At 52.3% G+C, this 25,855-nt stretch overlaps 10 protein-coding genes across 10 annotated transcripts; 4 read left to right on the forward strand and 6 right to left on the reverse strand.

The window, feature by feature from the left end:
- Positions 1-99: 99 nt before the first annotated feature.
- A1O5_07335 (uncharacterized protein) lies at positions 100-513 on the reverse strand (the record flags this gene model as incomplete). The annotated part of the gene is made up of 1 exon (XM_007747924.1): positions 100-513. One exon carries the CDS (start codon positions 511-513, stop codon positions 100-102), a length of 414 nt encoding a protein of 137 aa, XP_007746114.1.
- Positions 514-814: 301 nt separating this feature from the next.
- Positions 815-1,423, reverse strand: A1O5_07336 (uncharacterized protein; the record flags this gene model as incomplete). The annotated part of the gene is made up of 1 exon (XM_007747925.1): positions 815-1,423. One exon carries the CDS (start codon positions 1,421-1,423, stop codon positions 815-817), a length of 609 nt encoding a protein of 202 aa, XP_007746115.1.
- A 1,031-nt stretch (positions 1,424-2,454) lies between these two features.
- A1O5_07337 (uncharacterized protein) lies at positions 2,455-3,102 on the forward strand (the record flags this gene model as incomplete). The annotated part of the gene is made up of 2 exons (XM_007747926.1): positions 2,455-2,526; positions 2,586-3,102. Coding segments are annotated over 2 exons (306 nt in total), but the record flags the coding sequence as incomplete, so codon positions are not given.
- Positions 3,103-4,020: 918 nt separating this feature from the next.
- A1O5_07338 (uncharacterized protein) lies at positions 4,021-6,520 on the forward strand (the record flags this gene model as incomplete). The annotated part of the gene is made up of 4 exons (XM_007747927.1): positions 4,021-4,184; positions 4,253-4,268; positions 4,328-6,159; positions 6,223-6,520. The coding sequence occupies 4 exons, from the start codon at positions 4,021-4,023 to the stop codon at positions 6,518-6,520; spliced, it is 2,310 nt and encodes a 769-aa protein (XP_007746117.1).
- A 931-nt stretch (positions 6,521-7,451) lies between these two features.
- On the reverse strand, positions 7,452-9,088 carry A1O5_07339 (uncharacterized protein; the record flags this gene model as incomplete). The annotated part of the gene is made up of 6 exons (XM_007747928.1): positions 7,452-7,708; positions 7,789-7,852; positions 7,947-8,099; positions 8,186-8,303; positions 8,402-8,550; positions 8,639-9,088. The coding sequence occupies 6 exons, from the start codon at positions 9,086-9,088 to the stop codon at positions 7,452-7,454; spliced, it is 1,191 nt and encodes a 396-aa protein (XP_007746118.1).
- A 1,035-nt stretch (positions 9,089-10,123) lies between these two features.
- A1O5_07340 (uncharacterized protein) lies at positions 10,124-12,048 on the forward strand (the record flags this gene model as incomplete). The annotated part of the gene is made up of 5 exons (XM_007747929.1): positions 10,124-10,290; positions 10,343-10,633; positions 10,715-10,890; positions 10,966-11,327; positions 11,407-12,048. The coding sequence occupies 5 exons, from the start codon at positions 10,124-10,126 to the stop codon at positions 12,046-12,048; spliced, it is 1,638 nt and encodes a 545-aa protein (XP_007746119.1).
- A 1,619-nt stretch (positions 12,049-13,667) lies between these two features.
- On the forward strand, positions 13,668-15,527 carry A1O5_07341 (uncharacterized protein; the record flags this gene model as incomplete). Its single annotated transcript, XM_007747930.1, has 1 exon — positions 13,668-15,527. One exon carries the CDS (start codon positions 13,668-13,670, stop codon positions 15,525-15,527), a length of 1,860 nt encoding a protein of 619 aa, XP_007746120.1.
- Positions 15,528-18,170: 2,643 nt separating this feature from the next.
- A1O5_07342 (uncharacterized protein) lies at positions 18,171-19,670 on the reverse strand (the record flags this gene model as incomplete). Its single annotated transcript, XM_007747931.1, has 1 exon — positions 18,171-19,670. The coding sequence occupies one exon, from the start codon at positions 19,668-19,670 to the stop codon at positions 18,171-18,173; it is 1,500 nt and encodes a 499-aa protein (XP_007746121.1).
- Positions 19,671-20,716: 1,046 nt separating this feature from the next.
- A1O5_07343 (uncharacterized protein) lies at positions 20,717-22,456 on the reverse strand (the record flags this gene model as incomplete). The annotated part of the gene is made up of 2 exons (XM_007747932.1): positions 20,717-21,710; positions 21,783-22,456. The coding sequence occupies 2 exons, from the start codon at positions 22,454-22,456 to the stop codon at positions 20,717-20,719; spliced, it is 1,668 nt and encodes a 555-aa protein (XP_007746122.1).
- A 1,006-nt stretch (positions 22,457-23,462) lies between these two features.
- A1O5_07344 (glycerol-3-phosphate dehydrogenase) lies at positions 23,463-25,616 on the reverse strand (the record flags this gene model as incomplete). The annotated part of the gene is made up of 2 exons (XM_007747933.1): positions 23,463-24,307; positions 24,365-25,616. 2 exons carry the CDS (start codon positions 25,614-25,616, stop codon positions 23,463-23,465), a joined length of 2,097 nt encoding a protein of 698 aa, XP_007746123.1.
- Between the last annotated feature and the right edge of the window lie 239 nt (positions 25,617-25,855).

The following is a 25,855-nucleotide window of genomic DNA, read 5'->3' on the forward strand; positions in this document are numbered from 1 at the left end:
GTTTTGACAGCAGGAGGGCGGACAGCCACAAACAACTCGGTTTTCCTTTTAACGCACAGCAAAGATCTCCATGACCCCGAGAGAATCTAACTGCCAAAATCACTTGTGATGTACAATGGCCATCGCCTCGACCTCATACAACCAATTCGGCGCCGCCAGCGCCGCGACGCCCACCAGCGTGCTCGGCGGCCGATGGCCCCCGAGAAACTTGCAATATGCCTCTGACCGCGCCGCGTTGTCGGTGGTCTCCAAGTTGACGACGAACTGCGTCATCTTGACGATGTCCTTGGGAGTGGCCCCTGCGGCGGCGAGGCACTTGCCCAGATTCGACAGCGCGATCTCGACCTGGGCGATGAAGTCCTCTGGTGCAGTGCCCGTGGAAATGTCGACGCCGATCTGCCCTGCGATGGTGACTAGTGTGCTTGTGGCGGAGAGGGGCGTGCATTGGACGTGTGAGTATGTTGGGCGTGGAGGGGGCACGTCGGATGGGTTGATGAGCTGGAAGGAAGACATTTTTTTCTTTTTTGTTTTTCGATTTGGTTTGGTTTGATGCGTGGTGATTTGGGGCGATGGGATGTCGGACGGGTAGTTTTAGTTATTAAGGGAAGACGAGGAGAGAACTGATAGTAGTAGTAGTGGAGGAGGAGGAGGAAGATGTTCATTCAGACGACCGAGTTGGGTTATGTAATGTCAATGCATATTATCGCTGGTGTCGCTGTACCCCGCGGGTTCACGGACTAGTCCGCCTACCGTATGAAGCGGGCCAATGACCAGCTGCAGCCACTAACCGTAGAGCCGAAGTCGGATTAACTGATTATCCGAAACGCTCCTCCGAACACTCCCGCGAGGGCAAAGTCAACATCAACATCAATACAGGACCCCAGACCGTCACGCAAAGGCAGCAATATAACCCACCCACCCGTCGCGAAACCGGGCATATCTGCCTGTCCATGTCGTCCGCGGTGGTTTTTGCCCCGTCAGCCTCGCTGAGCCGCATCCAGTCGCTATGGGCGAGGTCGAACGAGCCAAACCCGGTCAAGAGGGCGGGGATGCGTTCGGTCTTGACAATCTCAGGCCGTTCAACATGCACACTGTCTCCGATAGCATAGCCCGTTCCCTCCATGTCATGGACATGCTCGGGTTTCATGGCCCCGGTCACCACGTTCGGGGTCGACGCGGGCCATGCTGCCCAAGATGCGTTGCCCACGTATAGGACGGTGTCGTTCCAGGTGTCGATGTGGATCGTGAACCCCGTGAGATCGATCTCTGTTGCGTATACCTTCATGCGCCAGTCTTTTCCACTTGTCATTTCCAATCCATCGATCCAGGCGACCACTTTTGGAGCGACATCGAATTTGTAGCTGAAGTTGATGTGGGATGATGTGGGATGATGTGGCCGCTTGCGATTGTTGCCTTGAATCATGCTCCAAGGTACTCCAATGACCAACCTGATATTGAGTCGTGTTTACCGCGGTGTCAGGCGGAACAGCAATCCAGGTACAGATGGCGGTGTATAGTTGAAAGTCTGGGACAGCATCAAGAGTCATCAAAATCCCTTGGCTCGTGATGCCGTCAGCAGAGGAGTCCATCACCAGCACGGAGGAAGTTTGCGATCAAGCTATTGTCGACAAGCAAGTCATCTGAGCTCGAGACGCCACCAACGCCGTTTCCTATGGTCTGGTGGATTGGGAATTCTCTCTGGTATCCAGCGCCGCGTTTGGTTGATTGCAAGGCTGGGCATGCAGGTGTCAGCTGAGATGGCGCCGTACCAATGCCTCAGCCTGACAACATTTTCGGATACGAGGGCCACAATTTGCTATAGCACTTCCAGCTAACCATTTAAAGCGATGCCATCTGACTGTCTTCTGTAATTCCTCTGTTGTACACCGCACCGTCGCATCCGATGGAGATATAATAAAGGCCTCGGTTGTCCCTCGAATTCCTGTATCCGATGGCCGAGGAGGGCTGGAGATGTCAGCTCTGTCCAGTACAATCTCGCCGCCGTGCAAGCGTATTGTTCTTGTAGGCAGTGGCTGACTTACATAGCTATGACCCAGATCCTTATCCTTATGGGTTGAAGATATTGCATGCTTCGGACCAGGCCACCATCGAGTGAGTGGAAACATGTCTAATCCCCTGTCTGGACTTACATTAACTTGACCAGTATTATCTTTGTCCGTGGGCTGACCGGGCATCGGACTGAGACCTGGGCATTCCGTGATTGGAAGCATAGCTGCTTTTGGCCGGCTGACTTGTTGTCGAAAGACCTCCCGAACTCTCGGATTGCGACATGTTGTTACGATGCGGAAGTCGTAAGCTGGCATCCGTTCCGCACGGTTGGGTTAAACGACGTGGAGCGGCACGCACAGTCGCTGCGCTTTGATGTTGTCGGTATGAGAGCACAAGATGATACTCAGAACGTGCGGGACCACCCTTTTCTTCTGCTTCTCGTGGGCTGATGGCGAACGAACGAAGCGGCCGATCATTTTCGTAGCACATAGCCTCGGCGGCATCATCTGCAAAACGGTGAGTACGAGCGCTGTCTCGTTAAAACCGACTCGATGTGTTGTTGACATTAGGACTAGGCCTTGTTGTTGTTGTACTCGGAAGGGGCGCGTGCCTGGGAAACGAAAGCAGCCAGATCGGTAGCCGAGTCAACACTGGGGATCATGTTCTTTTGGCACGCCACACACGGGGTTGCCTCAGGCCCAGTGGGCAACAATATTGCTGTCAGCAGTATCCAACGTCAGGGAAGTGAATGCTGGTCTAGTTGCTCAACTACACAAGAACAACCCAGGCTTGTTGGACCCTCAGGATAAGTTCTATGGCTTCCTTAGCTACAGCAAAGAATGTAGGAGGCCCATCGCAGTTGGCTGTTGCTACGAAGAGAGACCCCTTGTCGGTGCAGGAGAGATCAGGCAGCCACCCTGGCGCTTTGCACTGCGTATGCTAACAAGGGTCGTGCAGATTGTACCTGATGCATCAGCCAAAATGGTTGGTTACTCGGAGATTCAGATCCGTTCGGATCACAGAAACATGGTCAAATTTCCAGACAAGGCATTTGTCGGTTGTGACAGAATGTTGAGTTCCCTGAAAGCATGGACCAAGATGGACAGACAGACTTCGGAAGCAGGGCAACAGGACCAGAGCAGCCCAAGGGGGTGTGGAACCGTGATTCGGGGGGGGGGACTATCACGGGTAGTGTCCATAGCACAATCAGCGGTGGTTCAGCAGGCAGTGTATATGGGATTTACAATCAGAGGTCCTAAGCAGGGGCACTTGGATAGCGAAGGGGTTCTTGATCTCGAGGTGTGCAGTTCACAAAGTTGTGTCCGCGGCTGCGAGACACCGTCAGCGATACGAGGACCCCAGTTGTTTTTCCATGATGATGATGATGATGGTGGTGGTGGTGGTGGTGACGGTGCCAGTCATCGTCAACGTGGTATAGGTGGTTCGGGCAATCGGCGAGTCGGCAAAATCCGGAAGAAGACCGTGAGGACGAGGATGGGGAAGGTGAGGCGAATGTCAGGCTAGTTGAAGCTGGGGTGCGTGGCGCGGACAGCTACAGTAGTACTGTACTTGTAGCGAGTAGTACTCGGTACGGAGTACGGAGAATAATCTGCGGGCAAGCAGCGTACTTGCGGGTACGTACCCAGGTACCGTGTACCTCTTGGTACCTCTAGGTGCCTCGTACCGGCCTAGGCACCTGACTGCGGGTGCGGCTACGCGTGGACTGCTAATGTGGGGTTACAGGACTCGGTACCTCGTACCAGGTTTTCCTTTCGCCCTTTCAAAGTTCTCCTCGCGTTCTACTCGGTCGACACTAAGCAAACTCGCTCACTCGCTCACTCGCTCACTCACCTCACCTGGCACCTCGGGATCCAGCTCCCTGCAGCACTCATCATCCTGTTTCACGAGGGTTATCTGAGTTCCTTACTCTCGGTATCAGTCTCCACTGCTCATGTTTGTTGTTTGGATGTTGCGACACTCCCCTCAACGCACCTCAAGAGCCTGGCGCCAATGACCACTTACACCGCTGTTCACACCTCTCCGACCGACGCCTCCGAAGAGAGAAACTCGTCTGTCTCAGGGAGCGACGCCGAGAACGACCATGACAATGCCGACAATACGCCGGAAAATGGCACCTCGACCAGCAAAAAGAGAAAGAGGCTCTTGAAAATCTCGTGAGAAGCTCCCTCCCTCTTGTTGACCTCTGACCGGCCTCACGTTGACTCCAATTTGCGCCCCTTAGCTGTGAACTCTGCAAGGTTCGTAGGAATAAGCCCTGCGGCTGATCGATCGCATTGTGTTTACTCAGTGGGAGCAGGCCCGGAAAGTTAAATGCGACAGAGCAGAGCCGGCTTGTGGCTGGTGTGCCCGCAACAACCGAGCATGTGTTTACAAAGAGAGGCAAAAGCCCGGTCTCCGGGTGGGCTATGGTCGCGAGCTCGAGGAGAAGATCAATCGCCTGGAAGCCTTGCTGCAAGTCATGGGTCGCCGACTAGAAGAACACATCGCTGGGCATGGTGACTTTTCAACTCATCGACCTGGTTCCGTTCGCATGTCCCATCAGCCCCAGCCTGCCTCATTCAACGCTTACCCCCAGAACGACCCTCGCCCGTCGACCGCCAGTATCGTCTCCCAAGACACTCCTGGTTCCGATCCCAGATGGCCGCCCGTCGCCAATGCCTATGAGCGAATGCAATACCCCCGGCCTCAAGATGCCATGTCCATCCGTTCTGTCGTGGATGGCGCCAATCACGATTTGATGTCTCAAAGCGAGAGAGGCCATTCGGTAGCCTGGTTTCCAACAGCGACGCCAGCGCCCTCAATGCCCGACTCCGAGCTGCCTCCTTACGACTTACTGTATACCTTGGTGGATCTCTTTTTCAAACATGTCAACCCATGGTCGCCGATCCTGGACCGTAAGGCCACTTTCGATGCATTCTTCGGTTCACAATCCATGGACGAATCGGACAAGATCCTCATCCACGCCATCGTCGCCACCACCATGCGCTTCTCCAAAGATTCGCGACTCACCCCAGAGTCAAGGAGGCAGTTCCACGAGATCTCCAGGCAGAAGATTATGATGTATGCCCTTGACCATCCAAACGTACGCGCCCTCCAAGCTCTGGTGATCCTTGCCGTCGACGAGCTGGGCACATCAAATGGGCAACAGGGCTGGAATCTGTTGGCTCTCATCACTCGCAATATCGTCCAACTTGGGTTGGACGTCGAAAAGAGCACATACCTGGAGTCCACGACATATCCGTCGGCCACCCTCCTTCAGGCTGCGCAACCTCAATCCTGGATCGAAAATGAAGAGCGCCGACGACTATGCTGGATGACATTCATTCTCGACAGGTATGCGACAGTCGCCACCGCAGACTCCTTTACCTTGGATGAAAGGGAGATGGACCGTTGTCTCCCTTGTCGGTACGACCTCTTCTCGCGAAACGAACCTGTGGAGACGAGGTGGCGTCGGCGAGGCGCACCTTCCGAATTGATTGTCAATAAAACGGAAAACCTAGGGAGTTTCTCTTACCATTGTGAAGTCCTCGGGATCCTCAGTCGCATTCATCGATTCCTCCATCAACCGCTCGATATCACTCGTCACTCCGACATTCAGCGCTGGCGCGAAACGTACCGTGGACTAGATGGGGAGTTGAACGATTGGCTGCAGAACTTGCCCGGCGAATACGGCAAGATCTCTCAACTCTGCCACTCGGATCCTGGAAGCAGAATTTCCAACTGGATCATGCTTCATGCCGCCTTTGTCACTTCGGTTATCCGACTGCATTCTTCCGCCGCCTATCCCACCATCAAATCTCCTGTTTTTACGCCTTCATATCATGCAATCCAGCGCTGCCTAGGCGCCGTGGAGAGTTTGAGAGAAATCGCCCAAGACGTCATGAACACCGGCATGCTTGCGCTTCTGGGCCATCCGTTTGCGTTTGCGTTGTGGGTCTCTGCGAGGCTGCTCCTCGTGCACGCAGCGACCATGGAGTGTGAAATCGATCCCAAAATAATGTTCTTCATCTCCACTCTGGAGCAGATGGGGCGACATTGGCAAGTTGCGGGGAACTACGCGAGGATATTGAATGATGTAGTGCAGGAGGGAAGCAATGGTTCCGGTCGGACATTCACCGCAATGAGAAGGTAGGGTTCTTGGGACCTCTCAGTATTCTTCCGCCCAACCAGGAACTGACAGATCATCTTCAGGTGTGCCTACGAACTGAACCTCCTAACCTCCCAACGTCCTCATTCGGTTCTCGACACCGTGACCACGCACAACTCGTCGCAAAGCGAACTCGAATTTTTGGAGGTCTTCGACTTTTTCAACTACCCGCGATTGAGTGCCATTGCGGGCAGCAACGCCTTTGATCTATCTGCCTCAGTCACGAATCAGAACCAAACGACGCCGACGCAAGGCCAGGCGCCGAATCATCGAGCGACGCCGGCCTTTGTCATTCCGAATCCGGAGAGCGATTGGTTGATATTTAAACCACCTTTTGAGTAGGCGCTCCGCCATCAGGCGATTACTACCTATGCCCAAGCCTCCTCGTGTTCGTCGCAGTACATTCTTGATACACCTTATCGATGTGTTTCTGTTGCTACAAGTCATACACCGCAATAAATGGCCAACAATATCGGTACCTCGTCACTCCCAAGACTGGGGAGGCTAAAATCCAAATGATCTTCTACGCGAATGCCGCTGCAAGCGTGACGGATGTCATGGGCCAAAAACCAAGAACGGGCCAAACCACCTGCTAAACCACCTGCTAAACCACCTAATATCATACATACTACTATTCCTCCATGTTCTCCGACGACCGAGGATGAGGTCTGGGCCACGAGCCAGCTCCAAGGTGGCCGCCGGAATGGGAGGAAATCTAATCTCAATAAGTGCAAATGTTGGATCGAGGGGGGTAAACTCGGTTCAGCACTCAGGCCGATAAGTGCAACCTCTGCTGTCAACGCCACCGGAGTCGACCAGGCCGATACTGTGACAGCTTCTGTCAAAGCCACAGCATTTGGGATGAACAGTGAATGCACTCGTTGAGGTCACCTCAGACCTTGGTAGACGGATCGCGGGTTTCCAGGTCCTCCCCACGACCCCCGACTCTAGCTAGATCGCAAAGGCTTTCATATGTCCGCAATGCTGAGAAAAGGAAGGAATAGAAACCCAAAGGCTGAGAATCTCAACCGTGCCCTTTAGAGACAGGGCATGAATCAATGCCACTATGACACAAGAGTGCCAGCACAAATGTCAGCTCCTGCCGCTCGGTCAAGAAGTCCTCTCGCCATGTCTCTTTGCACTCTTCTACCTCTTTCCTTCATCTTACCCGGCGACGTCTGACCTCGCAATGCTACACGTCGCACCAAGCACCCACCACCTAGCTACTACTTGCGCAGACTTCACAATTGCCCCTCGACAAGCTGCAACATGCCTACGCAAATGCACCCGGTGAGGCTTTGCAGACGGCAAACCCGCCGAACTGGAGAACGCTGGCGCCAATGAACAGGCCATTGAACACATGTGCCGCCGTCATGAAACTGAGTGTCGACCCGTTGTCAAAGTAGATCAGCTCCGGGGTGTAGTCGTTTTCTCGACGGAGGCGCAGCGCTGCTGCTGGGACCAGGAAGTCCTTGCCCAGGGATCGGACGTTTTGGAGGTAAGCCGGGAGGTCTTCGAGCGTGGGGAAGACTGCATAGGGTGGGTGATACATTATCAGATATCTGGATTGGGGTGCATTGGGGATCGAGACAAAGCGCTCCCTTACTTACCTGCGACGATGAGATCGCCCGTGCTTGGTATGATGTTGATGTTGTCTGCGGCGGCTCCCAGATCCTGCGCATAGTCCGGGTAATTCAGCCTATACTCTGTGTACCCCCTTCTTTTGTCTTTTTGCCCCGTCAATCTAATGAGGATAGATAGGACTTACAACGGTCTGCAAACGGGTCAAACTCTTGTCTCCGTGTATCTCGAACACAGTGACGGTTCCGTTCTTCGAGTCGCCGACATAGAGACGATCTTTCCATACGTTGATCCCATTGGCCCCTGGAAACGTGCCGGACACTTGCTTGCAGACGACATCCTGTTGAGCGGAAGGCAATAAATAACGTGAGAACCGAATCTCGATCAAAAGACCCTGTCGTTAGTGAAAGAAAAACGCCTACGTACCTCTGCTCCTGCGTCGCAGTATTGTACATGGGTAGCCCAGCTCCACGGCCCGAACGTCTCCTCCATCGCCCGCAACAGACCCCCGGCGAAATAGTGGTCATTGGTCACGAAGAAGTCCCTATATTTAAGTTGTCAGCGCGATGCGAAGGGGGCGACACAGACGGTTTTTACTACCCCCCCCTCCCCTGGTTAGCTTAACGGGGGCGGGGAACTTACAATGGCCCTGTTGCGGCGACGCCGTTCGCGGTCTTGACATTGGCGTGCTTGACGTTCTTGACCAGCTCGACCACGTCGGACCCGAGCGTATGGACGAATATGGCGATCGAGTCACCGCTGCGAGCATGGTTGACTGCAAAGATATGGATCTTCTCAGAAGTTAGCTGGATCTCATCCTCCGGCAGATATGTACAGCCTGGGTGGGAGGGAGGGGGGAGGGAAGGAAGGAAGCCTGACGCGAGAAGAATCTCCAGGGAGCGGAAATATGTCGATACCATGCGTGATGAAATCGCCTTCTAGGCCCTTGATGCGCAGCTCTGTGGTCTCGCCAGTCTCCAGGTCGTGCTTGAACAGATGTTCCCGAAAGGAAGACTCGGCGCGGAGCGAGACCGTTCGAACACCAGCGCAAGGGTACCAATGTGTCCTTTCGACAGGATCGCCACAGGCCAGAAAGGCAGTGTGCGAGGGGAAATGGATCTTGACGTCTTCACACGCGTTGGCGGCCCTGATGACTTGGCAGTCCTCGTTGTTGAGCGCCGAACTGTTTTCCCAGCGCACGAGTCTGGCTTTGTCGATATCTGCTCGCCCGACGAGTCTCCCAAGTTGGCCTGACTGGTGATAATACAGGGTGACCGCCGAGATCAGAGGAAGAAGCAAAGACAACAGGCGAAATGTTGTGCTTGACATGGTTTGGTGTATTTCGTTGAGTTTTCCTAGAGGCGACAGATATATTGGCAGCAAAAGGGCGGCGAATAATTTGTAATCTTGACAAGCCAGAATCAGGAGGTTTTTGCGGAGAAGAACGCACCCAAGGATGACCCTTCCTCCTTACCCGAGATCGCATAGCCTATGACAGAGCAGCCCTGACAGTTGCTGGCCGATCGTGTATGTATCTCTCACCGGGCTCGCCTCATTTAGACAAATTCCTAATACGGATACGTCGACCCGGACCTTTCTGTTTTGTGCAGCATACCATCTAAAACTGTCCTCTTTGAGAATGATCGGGGAGCAGCAAAGCGAGGTAGGATATCTCGTTGGGCCTCTTCCGACCTACCGTCTGTTATTTCTGATTGCTTGCATACTGTCTAGATGGATCAAGGGTGACAAGATGAGGGGAGCTCGGGTCAGCGTCGATGAGAATCATTTCACAACGGAGATGCCTCCAGCAAATGGCGACCTCCACGTCTGGTCTTTGCTCAGGCACACTCTCATTCTTGGCCGAACAAAATATCATGCTGTGCAAGCAGCATGTCGCCTCCTCCCGCTCAGCCGATCACGGCGCCATGCTGTCCCCTGGCTCAGGCGTTGTTCATGACACGAGCTGACACAGCGCCGGTGGAATAAGGATCAGAAGAGAGCCGGCTAATTTCGAAAAAGGATGATTCTTGCCATTTGCAGTTCAATCCTTCTGAGCCGCCATGTCAGCAAATACTGTATTGAAGTGGCCACTGCTTAGGACATGTGCCAAAGAATATGGAGCATTGGTTATTGTTGTAAGGCCAACATTGTCAGAGGGGATGATGATAATAGTGGGGTGCTGTTTCCTTCCGTTGCCCAGATAGGAAACGTGGGGCCCTCCACATTGTGGGATTGATGAATGTAGTACGGTATATTGGGGTAAAAGCGACATCGACTCTGGACGAGGCTGACATCAAGAAAATATACTGAACCTCTAACCAAAGACGATAGATTTGGCCATCGCCGTCCCTCAATTCTGCCACCATGTCGACAGTCACGGTCGAACATCCCTCAATAGGACCAGTCAAGGGCCTTGTGCGCGATGAGGTGTATCAATTCCTAGGGGTTCAATATGCAACGCTCACGGACAGGCTTGCTGAAGCTCAAGTTAAGTCGACATATGAAACTCCAATCGATGCCACAGCTCATGGGTAATTTGATTCTTGCCATGTGGCTTGTTGAGATATTGACAAATATCTTCAGGCCCTCTTCATACTCTCCCGCAGATGGATATGACAACGAGATGCTATTTATTCAGCACTCAATGCCCAAGCCAAATATCGTCCACTCGGACTTGGAATGCTTGAATTTGAACATCACAGTGCCGAAAGGCCAGGGCGACGTCAACCTTACAAAGCAAAAGCTCCCCGTGTTCATCTGGATGCACGGAGGTGGTTTCGTTGTCGGAGCGAATTCCTGGCCGCATTATGACCACGCCAAACTCATCCAGCTTGCCGGTGCCAATGGAGTCCCCGTTATCGGTGTAGGCATCAAGTACGTATCCAGCTCTTCCCAGGGGAATAGACGGCAATGGAATTTGGGACTTGCATTTGAGCACTGCTGAGATGAGATTAGCTTTCGCCTAGGACTGCCAGGCATGTTGACCTCAGAGGAATTGCGCCAAAAAGGATACAAATCTAACAACGGACTACGCGACCAGCGCGCGGCATTCCGCTGGGTGAAACAGCATATTGCTGGATTTGGTGGCGATCCAGATAACATCACTGTGATCGGTGAGAGCGCTGGAGCAGGTATATAAAACACCCCTGATTTGAGCTCTTTCTCATCGTGCGAAGACGTGCAGCTGACTTGAGTGATTTTCTAAGTTGCCACCACGCTGCACCTGTATTCAAAAGAGCCGCTCTTCAACCGAGCAATCGCGACGGGCGGTTCTTGCCTCCTGGTCCCTCCGTTCGCTCTTGAGGATCAGGAACGCACGTATCAACAGGTTCTGTCCATCCTGGGCCTCGAAAAGCTCGATGCCGAACAGCGGATCCAACAACTTCTAACACTACCAATGGACGAAATCATAGCCAAACTGCCACCATATGTCGCATTCTTGCCCACGGTCGATGGAGACATCGTTCCTGTACGGCCCACTTTTGCAAGCATAGCCAACAAGTCGGATCAAAGCATGGCGGGCAAGCAGTGGGCTGAAGCCTTGATGATTGGACACAGCCAATTTGATGTAAGTTCGAACAAGCAAAATCTGATTGATCTGGTCATTGCGGATTGTTGCCAGCTGACAGATATCATCTCCCCTCTAGGCATCCGTCCTTGGATTCATGCTAGGACACCTCAAGTCCGGCATCAGCGAGAAGTTCCCCGCATCAGTGAGATCCTCTCTGTCGGCAACACTAGACCTCGCAGAACATCTACTCGACTCGTACGGTTTCAACGACTCGACGATGGATGACGACACCGCATTCGTCAAATTCCTCGAGCTGGTGAACGACATCAGTTTCTTCGGCGCGACCACCTCCTTTGCTCGAGGCTGGCCCCTTTCGTTGGGCGCTCAGCCAAAATTCTTCACGTTTTTCTTCAACGAACCGAACCCGTGGCCGGGTGCTTACCAGGGTCGAGCAACCCACGTACTCGATGTTGTGTTCTTGTTCCAGAACCACAACCAGAACTTGCCGCTCGCGCAAAGAGCCGCTGCTGAGGCGTTCGGGCTGGACCTGGTCAAGTTCGTCGCCGGGCAGAAGCCCTGGCCAGGGTACACGCCTGAGAAGAGGGCTGCGAAGATATTTGGGCCGTCGCAGGGAGACGAAGGTAAAGCGAATGCCAGGGTTATTGATGACGCGGAATCTTTGGAGACGGGGAGAGGCAAGGCGATCCTGGAGATTGGAGACAAGGTCGGGTTTGATAAGTTGAATGAGGCAATTGGGAGGTTCAGAATGGGTCTTTGAAGTGGATGGCACGGGAATAGAAATAGCCCCGTGCATAGGCCCCCAGGGATCGGATGTTGGCTGACCTTCGCTCTTTGTAACCAGGGGCCCAGCCTTGCTGGATTTTGGGGAAAGTTGGGGTACACACTCGTACATACACACGCACACACGCACGCGGATCGCTTTTTATTGGGTGCTTCTTGCCTCCTATCCTTGCTTCATTTATATGTCTTTATCGGTAAGAGCCCTTAATAGCTTGATCTTTCCCCGATCAGCTTTAGCCATGGAATGGAGGGATGGGAATTGCACGGATGTTAGAAGGTCGGTCCAACTTAGGGGGTTGTTGTACACAGAACAGGAGTGAACGGTCAAGCGGACAGAGTGCCGCGGAAGAGGCGAAGGATGTTGCCCATCTTGATTTCACGTAACGGCCGCGAACCAGGTTTAAAGAGATGACGAGACGGCGGAGAGGTTTTCAGGTTAGAAGCCTGTCCATCGCCAGCAGAATTGCGACGAGAAGCGTTCTTCTCGGGAATTATTTATACGATTTTACGTTGCCTGCATTTTATTAGCTGAAACGCTTTGCTTCCTAGCCTGGGGATGCTCGGAAGATGCCAAGCTGGATTATATGCGCTATGGTACAAAGATGGTCCCCGGTAAAGTAATGAAAGGCTCAAATTGACCTACAGAGGGAGCCCTTGGGGCGGAAGTGGGAACCTGAGCAATATAAGGGTTCCATCACGGCAACAAGTGATTGAAGCGCTTTAATTGGTGTCGTGATGATAAGTTCCAGTACGGAAGAGTCGAAGCACTCGGTACAGAGAGAGCAGCCAGGCCTTGATGGCCGAGTCAAGCTAGTGCCGTGACAGGTTCTCATGCCTCTACTTGTAGTGTGTGAAACGTACGACAGTCCAAATAGTAGAGAGCATTGGTCTATTTTCAGGGATGTCGGTGCATCTGCCGTTTTAGCGATTTCTTTCCTATTTGTAAAGATATCTGGCCTATATATAAAATGCGATGCAGAAACACTCCATATCAACGTTATCTGTGACGGTGTCGTCCTGTCATATAACCGTGGTGTCTTGGGCCGCGTGGTTGCCCAGTTATGCTTTCGAGAACCAGTCTTCGTGATTCCACCAAGTTAAATCGTTGCTTCTGTGGCCTAGCCGTAACTCTCTCTACAGCTGGAAATTCCGAAGGAGTAGGCGCGGCGAATACAGTTGTTTATTTCACCAAAGGAAGCTCTTAGTTCGTACCGCGCTTACTTCGGTAGGCGTACTCGGCAGAAGTCGTACACACCAAAATTTAGTGCGCTCAACCTCCTCATACAACACATTCGAAAGCCGTTCGAATAAGTGTTGTTCTTAAGCGAACCAGGCGATTTGAGCGAATTGCTTGACCCTACACCGGATTCGTAAAGCCGGCTAACGATTTCAACTAGCCCCTACCGTTATAGCTCCATACTCGCGCCAAGGCGATAGATAAGTATTTGTCCTCCCTTTTTTTGATGAATTTCTAGCCCGAGAAAGTGGAAGCCATCTCAAGACATCCAATGTTATCATTCTTTGAGAGATTCGTGAATCATAGTCTTTCTTAGCGTGAATCTGACGAACCATTTCCATTTATTTAATTGCGCAGCCATGGCTGACATCGGAGGTGTGACAAGGCTGGAGGCTGACACATACACCTCTCCCTCAGAATTGAACCTATATCAATATCAATCTATCCAAGAAGACGCCTGCATCCGACTATTGACACTACTACCGTCTAAGCTTGCGTCCTCAGATATCCGCATTAAACTGTCAATAACTCCCTTGTCGGACACACCACCGTACGAAGCTACCTCGTACACCTGGGCTACCAAAGATGGCGACTCGTCAATATCCAGCTCCGTTGTTTGCGAAGGGGCCCACATAAAAGTCACTCGAAACTGCGTCAACTTGCTCCAGACGCTCCGCAGAGAGGACACTGAAAGGGCACTATGGGTCGACGCGATCTGCATCGACCAGACCAACATGGAGGAACGATGTTACCAGATCATGCTCATGGGTGAAATCTATACCAAGGCGGCCAGGGTGGTCATCTGGCTTGGCGATGCATCTGAGGCGGTCGACCCAGACACAGGTGTTCCCATCTCTGATCTCGGCATCAACTATCTCACGGCGACGGCGACCGAATTGCGCAAGTCGGAGTCTAGAGCTGAAAGATCTCCTTTTTCCTCGCCGTCTTCATCTCTCTACGACGACCTCTCAAACCAGGGCGCCGAGTATGTCATCCATAGGAAATCCAGCCCCTTACTCCAGGGCTTTCTGGATGTAGTTCTCCGACCATGGTGGGAACGCGTCTGGGTCGTTCAGGAAGCCGCTCTGGCGGAGTCGGCCGTCGTGATCTGCGGCGACAGAGTCGCCAACTACGCCGACTTCTACCTTTACTTCACCGTGCTGTCGCGCGACGAGGGCCACAATGCTGGGTTGACGTGGAGTTTGATGGATGGATGCAAATCGCACATGCTGGCCGTGTATAACATCAAGGACCGCGTGCGGGATCTGGGTCCTGCGAGGGCATTTCGGAAAGTCATGTCGCGGAGTCGGCGCTTGCGTGCTACGGATAAGCGGGATCATATCTTCGCAGTACTCGATACCTTCGGGGCATTTAAATCGGACCTCCCCTTTCCAGATTACACGAAGAGCACGGCCGCGGTTTTTGGCGACATGACGGAACGAATGTTTCGACTCCTCGGTTCACTCGACGTTCTTCTCGAAGCTACCAACACCGACAGTGACTCGAATTATCCGTCGTGGGTCCCGGACTTCTCTCGAAGACCACAGTTCCACATCCCCGCAAACTGCGAGTTATACCACGCCTGCGGCAAATCCAGGCCCGAGTACAGCATATCCCACGATTGCAGGGAGCTCAAACTGCTTGGGAAATGCATCGACGTGTTGGAATATCACCCCAAGACCGCCGACCTCTCAGCTTACAAGAACCCCTACATCGCCACAAAAAGCATCCCAGGTTACCAACAATCATGCCTGGTCGGCCTCTCCCTCTCAAGTTACTCGACCGGAGAAGATATAAAGGAAGTCGTCTGGCGCACACTCTGCTGGAACGTCGACGTGCGCATCGACTACCCCGCGACACCCTCGCTCGCCCCATCGTTCGACAAATTCCACGAAGCTCTATTCTCGGGAAAACACGTTGAGGAGATTGACAAGGACTTGCTGGGCGACGGGCCGGCGGGATTCAATGATATTTGCGTGCATTCCATGCCCCTGGGCATCACGGCTAAGAAGTATTTGGCATCTGCTCCGTGGACGGCGCGTGAGGGAGATATCATCGTTCTCTTTGCCGGAGCGCATGTACCGTTCGTGTTGCGCCGCAATTTACCGCTGGAGGAGGCATACTATTCTCTAATAGGTGCGTGTTACGTGCATGGAATCATGGACGGAGAGGCTTTCCCGCAAGATGAGGCTGAGTTACATTGGTTTGGGATTAAGTAAACGAAACAAATCAAAGAGAAAGACCGCCCTGATCAGAGTGGCGCAACAGAGCCTTCATTCTGCAAAAGATAACCTGAGGCATGTTTCTAGCTCTGAGGAAATATGCCTTCCGCGTATGCCTCTTTTACCTCGTCCCCTTCCCTCCGTGCTCTCCTCTCAATTCTCTTCTTACTTCTTTCCATGTTGATTTAGGTCCTAGAGCTTAAGGCGGAGCATGATTTTAGGTTGGCTTACTCGCAATTGTATGCGCGGGCCATTTGAGAAGGAACGACGCTCCTCAGCTTATTCCTGAACTCCCCCTCTCTGTCGCACATCTTCCGGAGCTGGACAGTTGAATGTCTCCGCCAATGACTCTAAGGGATCACGAGAGTAGTCGGACTCAGCATCAGTCAGCGTCATCCCGCTCAGTTCGCTAGTTGCATCTTTCGGTGACGCGGAAGAGAGGGGCGAAGGTGAGCTAAGATACTGATCGAACAGCGTATCTAAATTCGAGTCGTTATCGATGTTTTCTAGCGGCTCTGTGAACTCTGGGTTCTATTTAGCGCCTATCTTATTAAAACTATATTGTTAAAGATCCTACTTGGATCTGACTGGGTCAGGGTTCCTAGTAACAATCTGAATAGTATGAACTGGTTGTGGATCACGCAAGGTATGAGCAGTCACCTGTTACTGAGAACTGTATAGTCCAATAGGTAACATGAGTTGGCTACGAAGAGAGTGTAAACTATCTAGGGGGAGTGAGCGTAGCTATATACCCGTAAGGGCCGTCCCGAACAGGTAACCGGGGATGATATGTTGGTATGTTGGTATGTTGACATGCCAACACAGTACCATAGCACCATATCATATATTTCCTTTTCTGGCAGTCACGTGCTGCATGTGATCCAGCCTTGTCTTGGGCCTTTGTCCCGCAGGGCTGTTCTTTGCCGGTAGACCTTCCTTCTGCTATCCCCCCCTGGGGTCGCACAAAAGGCTGTGTCTAACATATATGTATCGGCGATACCGACGGACGAGGTGAATGAAGTATATATATATAGACTTCTAAGTAAATAAAGTTCGTAGCGAAATAAGAGAAATATATTATCGTTGTTAAACTATTATAAATCTATGTCTACACCCGTTTAGATTAAAAGTGTAGCTAAAGTATAAGTGTTAGACACAGCCTTAAGGCCGGTCACGGGTCGCACAAGCACGACTCACCACACTCATTGGACACATGGAAGGATCCACAGGAGAACAAGGCTAGATCTGAGAATACCTAACCCAGTTAGGACCTAGCGGCGGCTCTAACAGCGAGCTGCCGAGCCACTTCAGAAGTCAAACACCTTCGGACGTGTCTCATGCATGTTCTAGCCGCACCCTGACAAGCCAACTGCAACTTTCAGCCTAACGACCTATGTTACAACTTCCTTCGACTTCCTTCCTCTCAATGCATTATCACCGGCGATGTATCGAATTATATTCTGACCACAATGCTAGATTTGCGGGCCCTGGGAATCTCTTATAACTTCCCGTCAAAGATGGAATACAATCCACTCCCCAGCCTTCTAATTTTGGTGACTGTAACATCCTAAGTCGAACCAGCAAAGGCCTGGGCTAATCACGATTTGAAACGTGGCACTCTTGGGGAGTGCGAAGGGACTAGAATTCGGATGTCCAGTAGAGGCAAAATGTTTACCTTAGGAGCTAATGCTGTGTAACACGGTCGGGCCTCGGGGCAAGCAATCAGGCTGAAAAAATACGAAGTTGGCGGTAGTATGTCTCAGCCTCGATACGTGTAGATGCACGATGTTCTAACCTAGACTAACTCAGCGCCAAACCCACAGGAAGAGCTGCATCCTGCTCGAATGAGCCTTCAATTATCAGCGTCATCCAAGGCTTTCCGATTTCAACTCAGCTGATTACTGGCTTAGCCGTTCCTCGTTAGTGGCTCGGCATAGGGTTATTCGAGACCGGTGAGAGGATCATGTCCGGTGCACTGCAGGTAGGAATTGACTAATTTCATTCGGGAAAAGTCACGCAATGCGTGATAGCGGCTGAGACGGCAGCATTTAATCTTTACTAGATCCACTCTCTCGTTCCACTACTTCATCAGTTACTAGAAATCTTCGACTTTCCTACCACCACTTAACAACTAGTCGGACTCAAGAGCCTGTCTACCATGCATTTCAGGTAAGACTCCAGCATGTTCATCGGACTGTTGCCTGACATGTATATCAAGCGGGAATATCGAATGCCAACTCGGTGGCAATCAGGACGGACCTGTAACCTATGGTAAGATACATATAATTTTGAAGATCTACGCTAAAGGCCGTCAAGCTAGAGGACAACTTCTTGCTCATGGCAGCTCTGGCGGAGGAAACCATGGTGGTTCCAGCAGCGGCGGAAATACTGGCTCCAGCACCGGCGGAAATACTGGCTCCAGCACCGGCGGAAATACTGGCTCCGGTAGTAGTTAGTTTACTGGATTAGCAACGTTGAGTTGCTAGGAGGGCGGCCTTGTGTGATGATCACTGGTTGCTAAGGCTCGGGCTCAAGCAAAAACGCAAATTTCAGCAATCACTACACAATCGAAACAATGACTCTTAGATCTTGCTCTGCGTTCGCACTGAACACATAGTCGATCTTACTGATAACCTTCTCTTAGTCCTTGACCCAGAGTGCGGCGTACAGATCCTGATTGAAATCCACAGTATATCCACTGACAACAGCCAATCGATATCCCAGATCCACCCATTTACCCTGCTCGCTCTGATACTCCGTGGCGGTCAGCCCATGCCGTGCAAACCACCCCTTGCTATGAGATTTGTCCCAAATCGCGGCGTAATATGCCTCATTGTCAACCACGTAGCCACAAACGTGGACAAGTCGAAACCCCCGATTGACGTACTTGTCGAATTCCTGCTGATATTCGCTCGATGTTACGCCATGGGCAGCAACCCAAGGGATCTCGGTTTCTGACTTGTCCCACAAAGCTGCGTACAGTGGCTGATTTCCTTGTGCATACCCACTGACGTGTCGTAGTCTGTATCCTTGAGAGATATAGGTATCAAAAGCCATCTGATAGTCTGTAGAAGTCATGCCATGTCTAGAAACCCACACAGTGCCAACAGACTTGTCCCAGACGGCTGTATAGAGAGCTTTCCTTCCGATACCGGTGTAGCCGTTGACAAGCCTGAGCCGAAAGCCATCTGCAACAAGAGCCTCGAATTGCTCTTGATATTCTTCGCCCGTCATGCCGTACTTTGCAACCAAGTTTGGAGAGTCCATTCGTACCCATATAGCAGCGAAACGCAGATCAGAGTCGATAATATAGTTGCTGACGCACTTAAGACGGTACCCGTCTTTGGCAAGATGATCAGATGTTTCGTGATAAATAGACGACGGCATTGCGTGTCTGGCCTGCCATTGAATACCAGCTTGAGCTTGACGCTTTGAATTCCTAATCGCCTCTTCGAGCCGGGTGAACGCATAGTCTCCCTCGCCATACAGGAAAGGCATGTAAACGCCGAAAATGCCCAGCAGAGAATACGCCTTGTCCTCTTTGCGCTTTGTTTGCCGATTCGCGGCCCACAGCATTCGTTCATCTACGCTGAAATTGGACATAGGGCTTCCCCGAAGAGCCTCGACAGGAATTCCAGTGGCTTCGTGCACTTGTTGTTCCAGCGATCTCTTGCTGCCTAGGTGTTCGCCTTCTTTGGAGTAGAATTCAACTGATCGCGGCGCGAGCAATTCCTGCAGTGTCCAGCCGCGAGTAAACCATCTACTTTTCCGAAAGGACGACTCCCAGAACTGGCCGATTTCAACATCCGATAGATACCCATAACAGACGGTCGCCTCGTGGTACCAGCGAAACATAGAGATAATGGCCTCTGACAGTTCGGTGTGGTTTGGTTTGTTGATACAGCAAGTGTCAACCCAGAAGTACCGTAGGCCATCTTTTGAGGCCTGCTTTGCGCAGAATATGAGCTTTTGGTATCCAGCCTTGGCTTGGCCTGAGCCGGTGCTTATATCTTCGAATGTGACCTCTTCGGTGTCCTTGCCCCATGTATGTGAGAGTATGGCATATCTGGATGTATCTTCAGTGGGGGATTCATCGACGAAGCGAAATGTTGTGTTGTTGTGATATTCCAAAAGTCGCATTGTCTCAAAACGGATTGAGGGGTCGTGGACGTGGGTAGTTCAAGCAGCTCGAGCTTGTCTGCGATGTAAGTTAGGAAAGTAATTGTAAGGGCTGTGACAGGACCGGATCATTAGATTTTCCGTACCCAGTAGTACGGCTCATCTCCGGGGCCTCATGAGGCCCCGGCGGGCCCCGGTCCCCACAATTCAGACCTCTTCGTCTCCGTAGCATGTACGGCGGGGCGCCTCAAAAGTCATTGCAGCGCTAAATTTTAGCTTCTACCGCTAGTACCTTCACTTGCAACCTTGAAAGACCCCTCACCTTATCCGCCATCGAACTAGGTTATATCATGCATCTTCAGCTCCCTATTATTGGAAGCGAAAAATTTACACCGCTAGTTCGATGACTGGACAGGATTTCAACTCTTCTCACTCCTTTACCAACCTGAATAGTTAGTTTCCTCTTGGTCCAAGTTGTTCATAGCTCTTTGGCTATACTGCCGACCGCGTGGAACTCTAGCTCGGTGTAAAGAAGAGGAATGTTCAATATATCTGGCAGAAGGCGAAAGAAAGAGGATATAAACCAGCGTAGGATCCTCGAATTCTTCTTCATTATGTTGAGGACGGCTATCGTTCTAGGCGGCCAAGGCTCATCATTCAGCTAGGTGCGCTCTTAGGCAAGGATCCAATGGCAGAAGGGGTCTAGAAATGGGACTAAGGACTGCTGATGAGAAGGCTGAGCACTGAGCAGATTGACTAAAGCGGCTAGGCCACATCCTAAAACGGGTGACAAAGTTTGAAAAGTTCAGTCGATGGTGAACACCGAATCCCTGGAGAATCGTAGATGCATTACTCGACTTATTTTGTGGCTCGGCGGAAAGGGGGATGAGGCTATATATGTTTGTATGTAGATCGATCTCCTCCTCCCCTTGGAGATGTCCGTGGCAAATATTGGGAGAAAAGTCTCTATCTCCTGGCGCCATGATGTATGATAGTGACTATTAGGCTAGGAGCTATAATGCTATATGCTATCCCGTAGCGGCCAAGTAACCACCTTCGCTGCTCGGTCACTCTTCATGGGTCCGGATGTGCATCTTCTCGAGCAGGTTATTCCGCGCCCAGTAGCTGCGGTACTTCTTCCCCAGGAAGAACATGGCGGGCACAGTGGCGATGAGGGCGAAGGCGACGCCGCCCCAGACGTAGAAGGCGTGCTGGGCGCCGACGCTCGCGGTCCAGTTGTTGACGAAGTAGCTGAAGCCGTACAGGATCAGATTCTTGACCGACATGCTGGCGATGAAGATCTCATTGGCCATCCCCCGGTACGCGTCTAGCGCGTAGTTGGACGTCCCGATACACAGGAACATGACCCCGAACAGCATCAGGCCGTGCACCGTCGCGCACGCGTAGGGGGACGCGCCCTGCGAAACCAGGTGGCCGAAGAGCATGAGACCCACACCTGAACATACGCCCAGGATGCACGGGATGAGGCGGTACTCGGGCTCGTAAACGCCCCTGTTGCGGCGCGCGCACCATTTAATGAACGGGTCGGAAAGCGTGCCCATGATGATAGACCCCAAAATGCCCCCCACGAACGGGCCGAGTGAGAGATAGCCGATGCTGGCTGGGCTGAGGAGATACGGCGGCGGCGCGAAGAGCTGGGCCAGACAAAATGCGATGACCACGTACAGGACAACGTACATCGAGTTGACGATGAGGATCCATAGGACCGCCAGGTTGAGCACGACGGCAAAGGGCGCAATGAGGAGTTGGACGAAGTTCTCGTTCGAGTAGGTGCCGCTGAAGATGGCCAGTTCCTGCGCAAAGGTCTTCTTGCGGTACACCGGCGTCGAGGGCGCGCTTGCTGTCTCCTCCGTGTGGGTGGCGATGCCGGGTTTCTCCATGTTCAGTTTCTCCTGGTACTCGAGCGCGGCGAGGTCCTGGAGGTTGTCGTTCTTGACCTCGTCGATTTCATACCGCCGGTCGCGCACATAGCTTGTCTCGGGGACGAAGAAGAACTGCAGGATGGACTGGATACCCCCAAAGAGGACCAACAGATAATACCTGTAAGACTCGATCAACAGGACTGCTCCAAAGGAAAAAAGTCCCCAAATTGGACGTGGCCACAACACTTACAGCCACCGCCATCCGACATTCGACGCGATCGGGCCAGCGACCACACCCGTCAGATTCGAGATTCCAGCCAAGATGAAATTGATGCAGGATGCGTAGATTCCACGCTCATGGACGAAAAATAGATCGCTGATCAGAGTAAAGATGAGCGATTCGTACGGCGCAATGGCGAAACCCTGCAGGATCCGGGAGGCGAGCACTCCCTCGTAAGTGTTCACGCAGGAACCCACAATGTCGGCAATGAGACAGAAGACCGAAGCGAACAGGAAAATCGGTCTCGTGCCCCATTTCCTGGAAAGAGCCGAGAATAAAGGCCCTGTTACGCCAATGACCAGCGTTTGATATCCCGAGCTCAGCACGAGCTTGGGGATCGTCGTGTTGATCTCGATGGACATTTCGTAAAAGGCCGAGTTCAGCATGGCGCTGACGACGGCGGCGTACAGGATCGAGCCCCAGCAGGTAATGCCCAAGGCTGTAAGTTTCTTAGTGTAAGGCCAGTTGAGCGGGTCGTTCGGATCGTTGGAAGGCTGAGGCACCAGCACGATGTGAGCATTGCGGCCCGTGCCATGTTTGAGCCCGCCGGTCACGTCCTGCGAGTGCGCGGCGTCCTCTTCGAGGATGACGGTGCCCGGAACGTGCGGGATCTTGGTGTCGTCGAGAATGCCGAGAAAAAGCATCTTGCTATGAGTGGCCGGATTTAGTGACCCGGTAGCGTGCCTGCCCTGGCAAGGATGGAAGGGTGGACAAAGAAGAGTTGTGTCAAGGAGATGGCAACATTGAAAAGCGGAGGGAGGGCGCGGAGTTCGGCCGTTTCTTATAATTTGGGATCCCTTTTCTTTTCTGACTTCGCTTACAGAATGAAGCTCTTCGCAGGACTGAGTATGACCCAAAGCACTCGCGGTCCTTGCCTCCCACCCATGGGCACAGGAGGGAGGAAGCCTTGGGAGAAACAGACGAGATTCCCCGATGTTTGAATTTCTCCAGTTAGATACTAGCTAAACACCTCCACCCGCCCCATTGGCCCCACTTCTCCAACCGCCCACCGCCTTTCCATTTACGGAAAAACCTGGAGAGCCATCTGGGGGTCAGCATATCATATGCGGAGTAGTGAGTATCCAAGGCACCACAGGTACTTTCCCCCTTCAGAGGGGAGAGAAGAGGAACGTGGGGTTCTCCAATTCCCATAGGTGGCTAGACAACCAGGATCGCTTTGATCCAGTCCACACGTGGCCCCTGCAATATGATCATCTCTCTTGCCAGGGGCTGTCCAAACGAATGTGTTGTTGGCTAGATACCTATACCTCAGGTCCTCGACAAGATGCTTTCCCAAAAGCTTGGACAGCACAGTTCTCCGAATCGCTGCAGGTACAATCATTTAGCGTAAAGTTTCTGTGCGGCTGAGGCTGGTCACGAGGTGGCATTCAGAGTTTGAACGAGGTACTATGGTAACCAAAAGAACTCGGATAATACAATTGCAAGCAGTTGAATGATACATGCCCCACGTCAATTGAGACTCATGTAGACGGCCTTGCCCCAATGCATAGCCAAATTCACACCCTAAATTTGAATCACTGGACTCCAAAACACCTTACTTTTCCTCCTTCGGGTATCAGTCTCAATTTGTCCCCACTTTTGTTATGTTCCCAACCCGCCGACGAACAGATAGTCCCATATTAAAGAAACTCATGGCAAAGATCCGTGCGCCTCCGGCACAGGCCTGAGTGTCGGTCTCAGAGGCACAGGTCTTTTCGAGGTGCCCTCCAACGGCGCGAGACTCCGTGAAGACACCTCTCCCTTCAACACTTGCTCACGGGTGATTTGGAGCAGATCGCTGGGCAAACCCATGCTGGCCAGGAACGCAACAGTGTCTGTCCACTCTGCCTGTTTTCTTTTTTCACTCCATTTCAGCTCTTCGGCCATGATGTCAATCACCTTGGGCAAAGCATGCAGCGCCGCCTGCGCATTCAGAAAGCTCAGCCTCGTCCGCCTCGCGAGAACGTCTACTGCGGTTTGCGCATATTCACTGCGGACAGCATAGCGGACTTCACCGTCGATGAATGGATACAAAGACGATAGCCGTTGACCACGGAGGGGATAGTGTTCGGTGTTGTCGGTGGGAGAAGCCAGCGCCGCGACATCCCAAGCCCGGTCGCCGTAATCGCTGGCCAAATGCTTCGCAACATCCGGGTCAAGACCAAAGTGCTGGATCAGGTTGATGAAGAGAGTCGTCGAGTACCCATGAGCTCCAATCAGGCGAATATGGTGCGTTTGACAGGTTCCATTGAGAAGACCAACCGACGGATCAATCCCGTTGACGCCGCTGATATCCGGGACATAACTGATCGCTTTCGGTTGCAGCTTGAAGACTTCAATCGCTTTGTCGACTGCGTCTTCAGCCATTTGTCGGTACGTTGTCCATTTTCCGCCGGCGCAAGTCAGCAGCCCGGAGTCTGAGACCGTGACCAAATGGCTCCGGACAAGTGACTCTGTCTTTTTGGAATTTGGATCCCGGACGAGTGGCCGTATACCTGGATCATTACCGTCAGCATCAATTCATTCCACAGGTCAGACTATAGGAAACTCACCCGACCAGGCGGCAAGGATATCTGACCTCCGAACATCGATATCGGGAGTAAGGTATGTCCGGATCTCGTCCAAGATCCATTCAATGTCTTTCTCTCCGGCCACTGGGTTCTGGGAGATTGCACAGGGTGCGTCTGTCGTGCCTGCAATGGTGTTGCCTTGCCATGGGAGGAAAAAGATGACTCGTCCATCCGAGGTCGAGGGGTCGATCAGGCCCATATTTTCAGGACTCAGATATCCAGGAAGAACGACATGCACCCCCAAACTAGGTGCGACAATCTCCTTGTCACTGGGAGAGTCCATTTGCCGGATGGCGTCGGAAAATGGTCCTGTCGCGTTGATGATGCCTTTCGCTTTGACAATAAATTCCTCGTCGTTGCTTTTTCCATCCTTGTCTGCGATCAGATCCCGCACCCTAGCGCCTGTAAGTTTGCCGTTTGCGTTCTTCTCCAGGCCTGTCACCTCCAGATGGTTGACTGTTGTAGCACCGTACAATGTAGCGGTCATGGCCAGGGAAATATTCATCCTTGAATCGTTGTGCTGGCCGTCGTAATACACGAGAGCGCCAATGAGATTCTCTTTCTTCAACATGGGAAATGCTTCTAGAGCCTTACTTCTCGGTAGGAAATAAGAGCTCTCGATTCCCTCAGACCCAGCTAGGAAATCGTAGAATTTGGTTCCTGCCCAGAAGTAGGGTGCCTGCCACCATGCCTGGAGCGGCAGCATAATCGGCAGCCAAGATGACAGATGTGGTGCGGTGTACAAGAAACTCTTCCGCTCTCTTAAAGCCTCTCTGACCAGTTGGTATTGACTGTAATCCAAATTCCACACAGCTTTTTCAAGGTACCGCACTCCGCCATGAACGAGCTTGGTGGATTTGCTGCTTGTGCCACTGCTGAAATCGTCTCTTTCCACGATTGCCACTTTCAAGCCTCTCGTGGCTGCATCGAGGGCGATACCTGTGCCAGTAGCTCCGCCACCAATAACGAGAAGGTCGTAGATTTCTGATGAGGGCGTCGAGGATGACTTTTTGAGGTCGGCAATCTGTTCTGCTCTCGTCTTGATGTAGGGGAATTTAGGTGGGATGATGTTTCCATGCTCGTCTCTTCTAGGCGGTTTTGGCGCGAGTGTTTCTGCACCCGGGACGTTTCGAGGACGGTAGATAATGTACATTCCTGCGGTACCTGCCACGGCTAGACCTGCGCCGTACGCCAATGGCTTGAGCAGCCGGCGCATGGAGAATCGGGAGGCCATCGTGGGGAGGGTTCAGAGAGAGAAGCAATCGGGTAAGAGGTTCGACAGGTGAGAGTGGAGCTTTGGAACATATACCGGTGCCGGCTGGAGGTTGCCAATACGGTATGAAGTGTGAGCAAGCTGGAGTCTCTGAATGCAAGGAGACTGATGAGCCTAAGTCAGGGAGGATGCCAGCCGCGATATTTGAAGGAGTCGTAAATGACTCTGGATCGATGAGCAATCGACAGGGAACGCAGCAT

This window comes from Cladophialophora psammophila (genome assembly GCF_000585535.1).
Source record: "Cladophialophora psammophila CBS 110553 chromosome Unknown aczJe-supercont1.11, whole genome shotgun sequence".
NCBI classification, from domain to species: domain Eukaryota; kingdom Fungi; phylum Ascomycota; class Eurotiomycetes; order Chaetothyriales; family Herpotrichiellaceae; genus Cladophialophora; species Cladophialophora psammophila.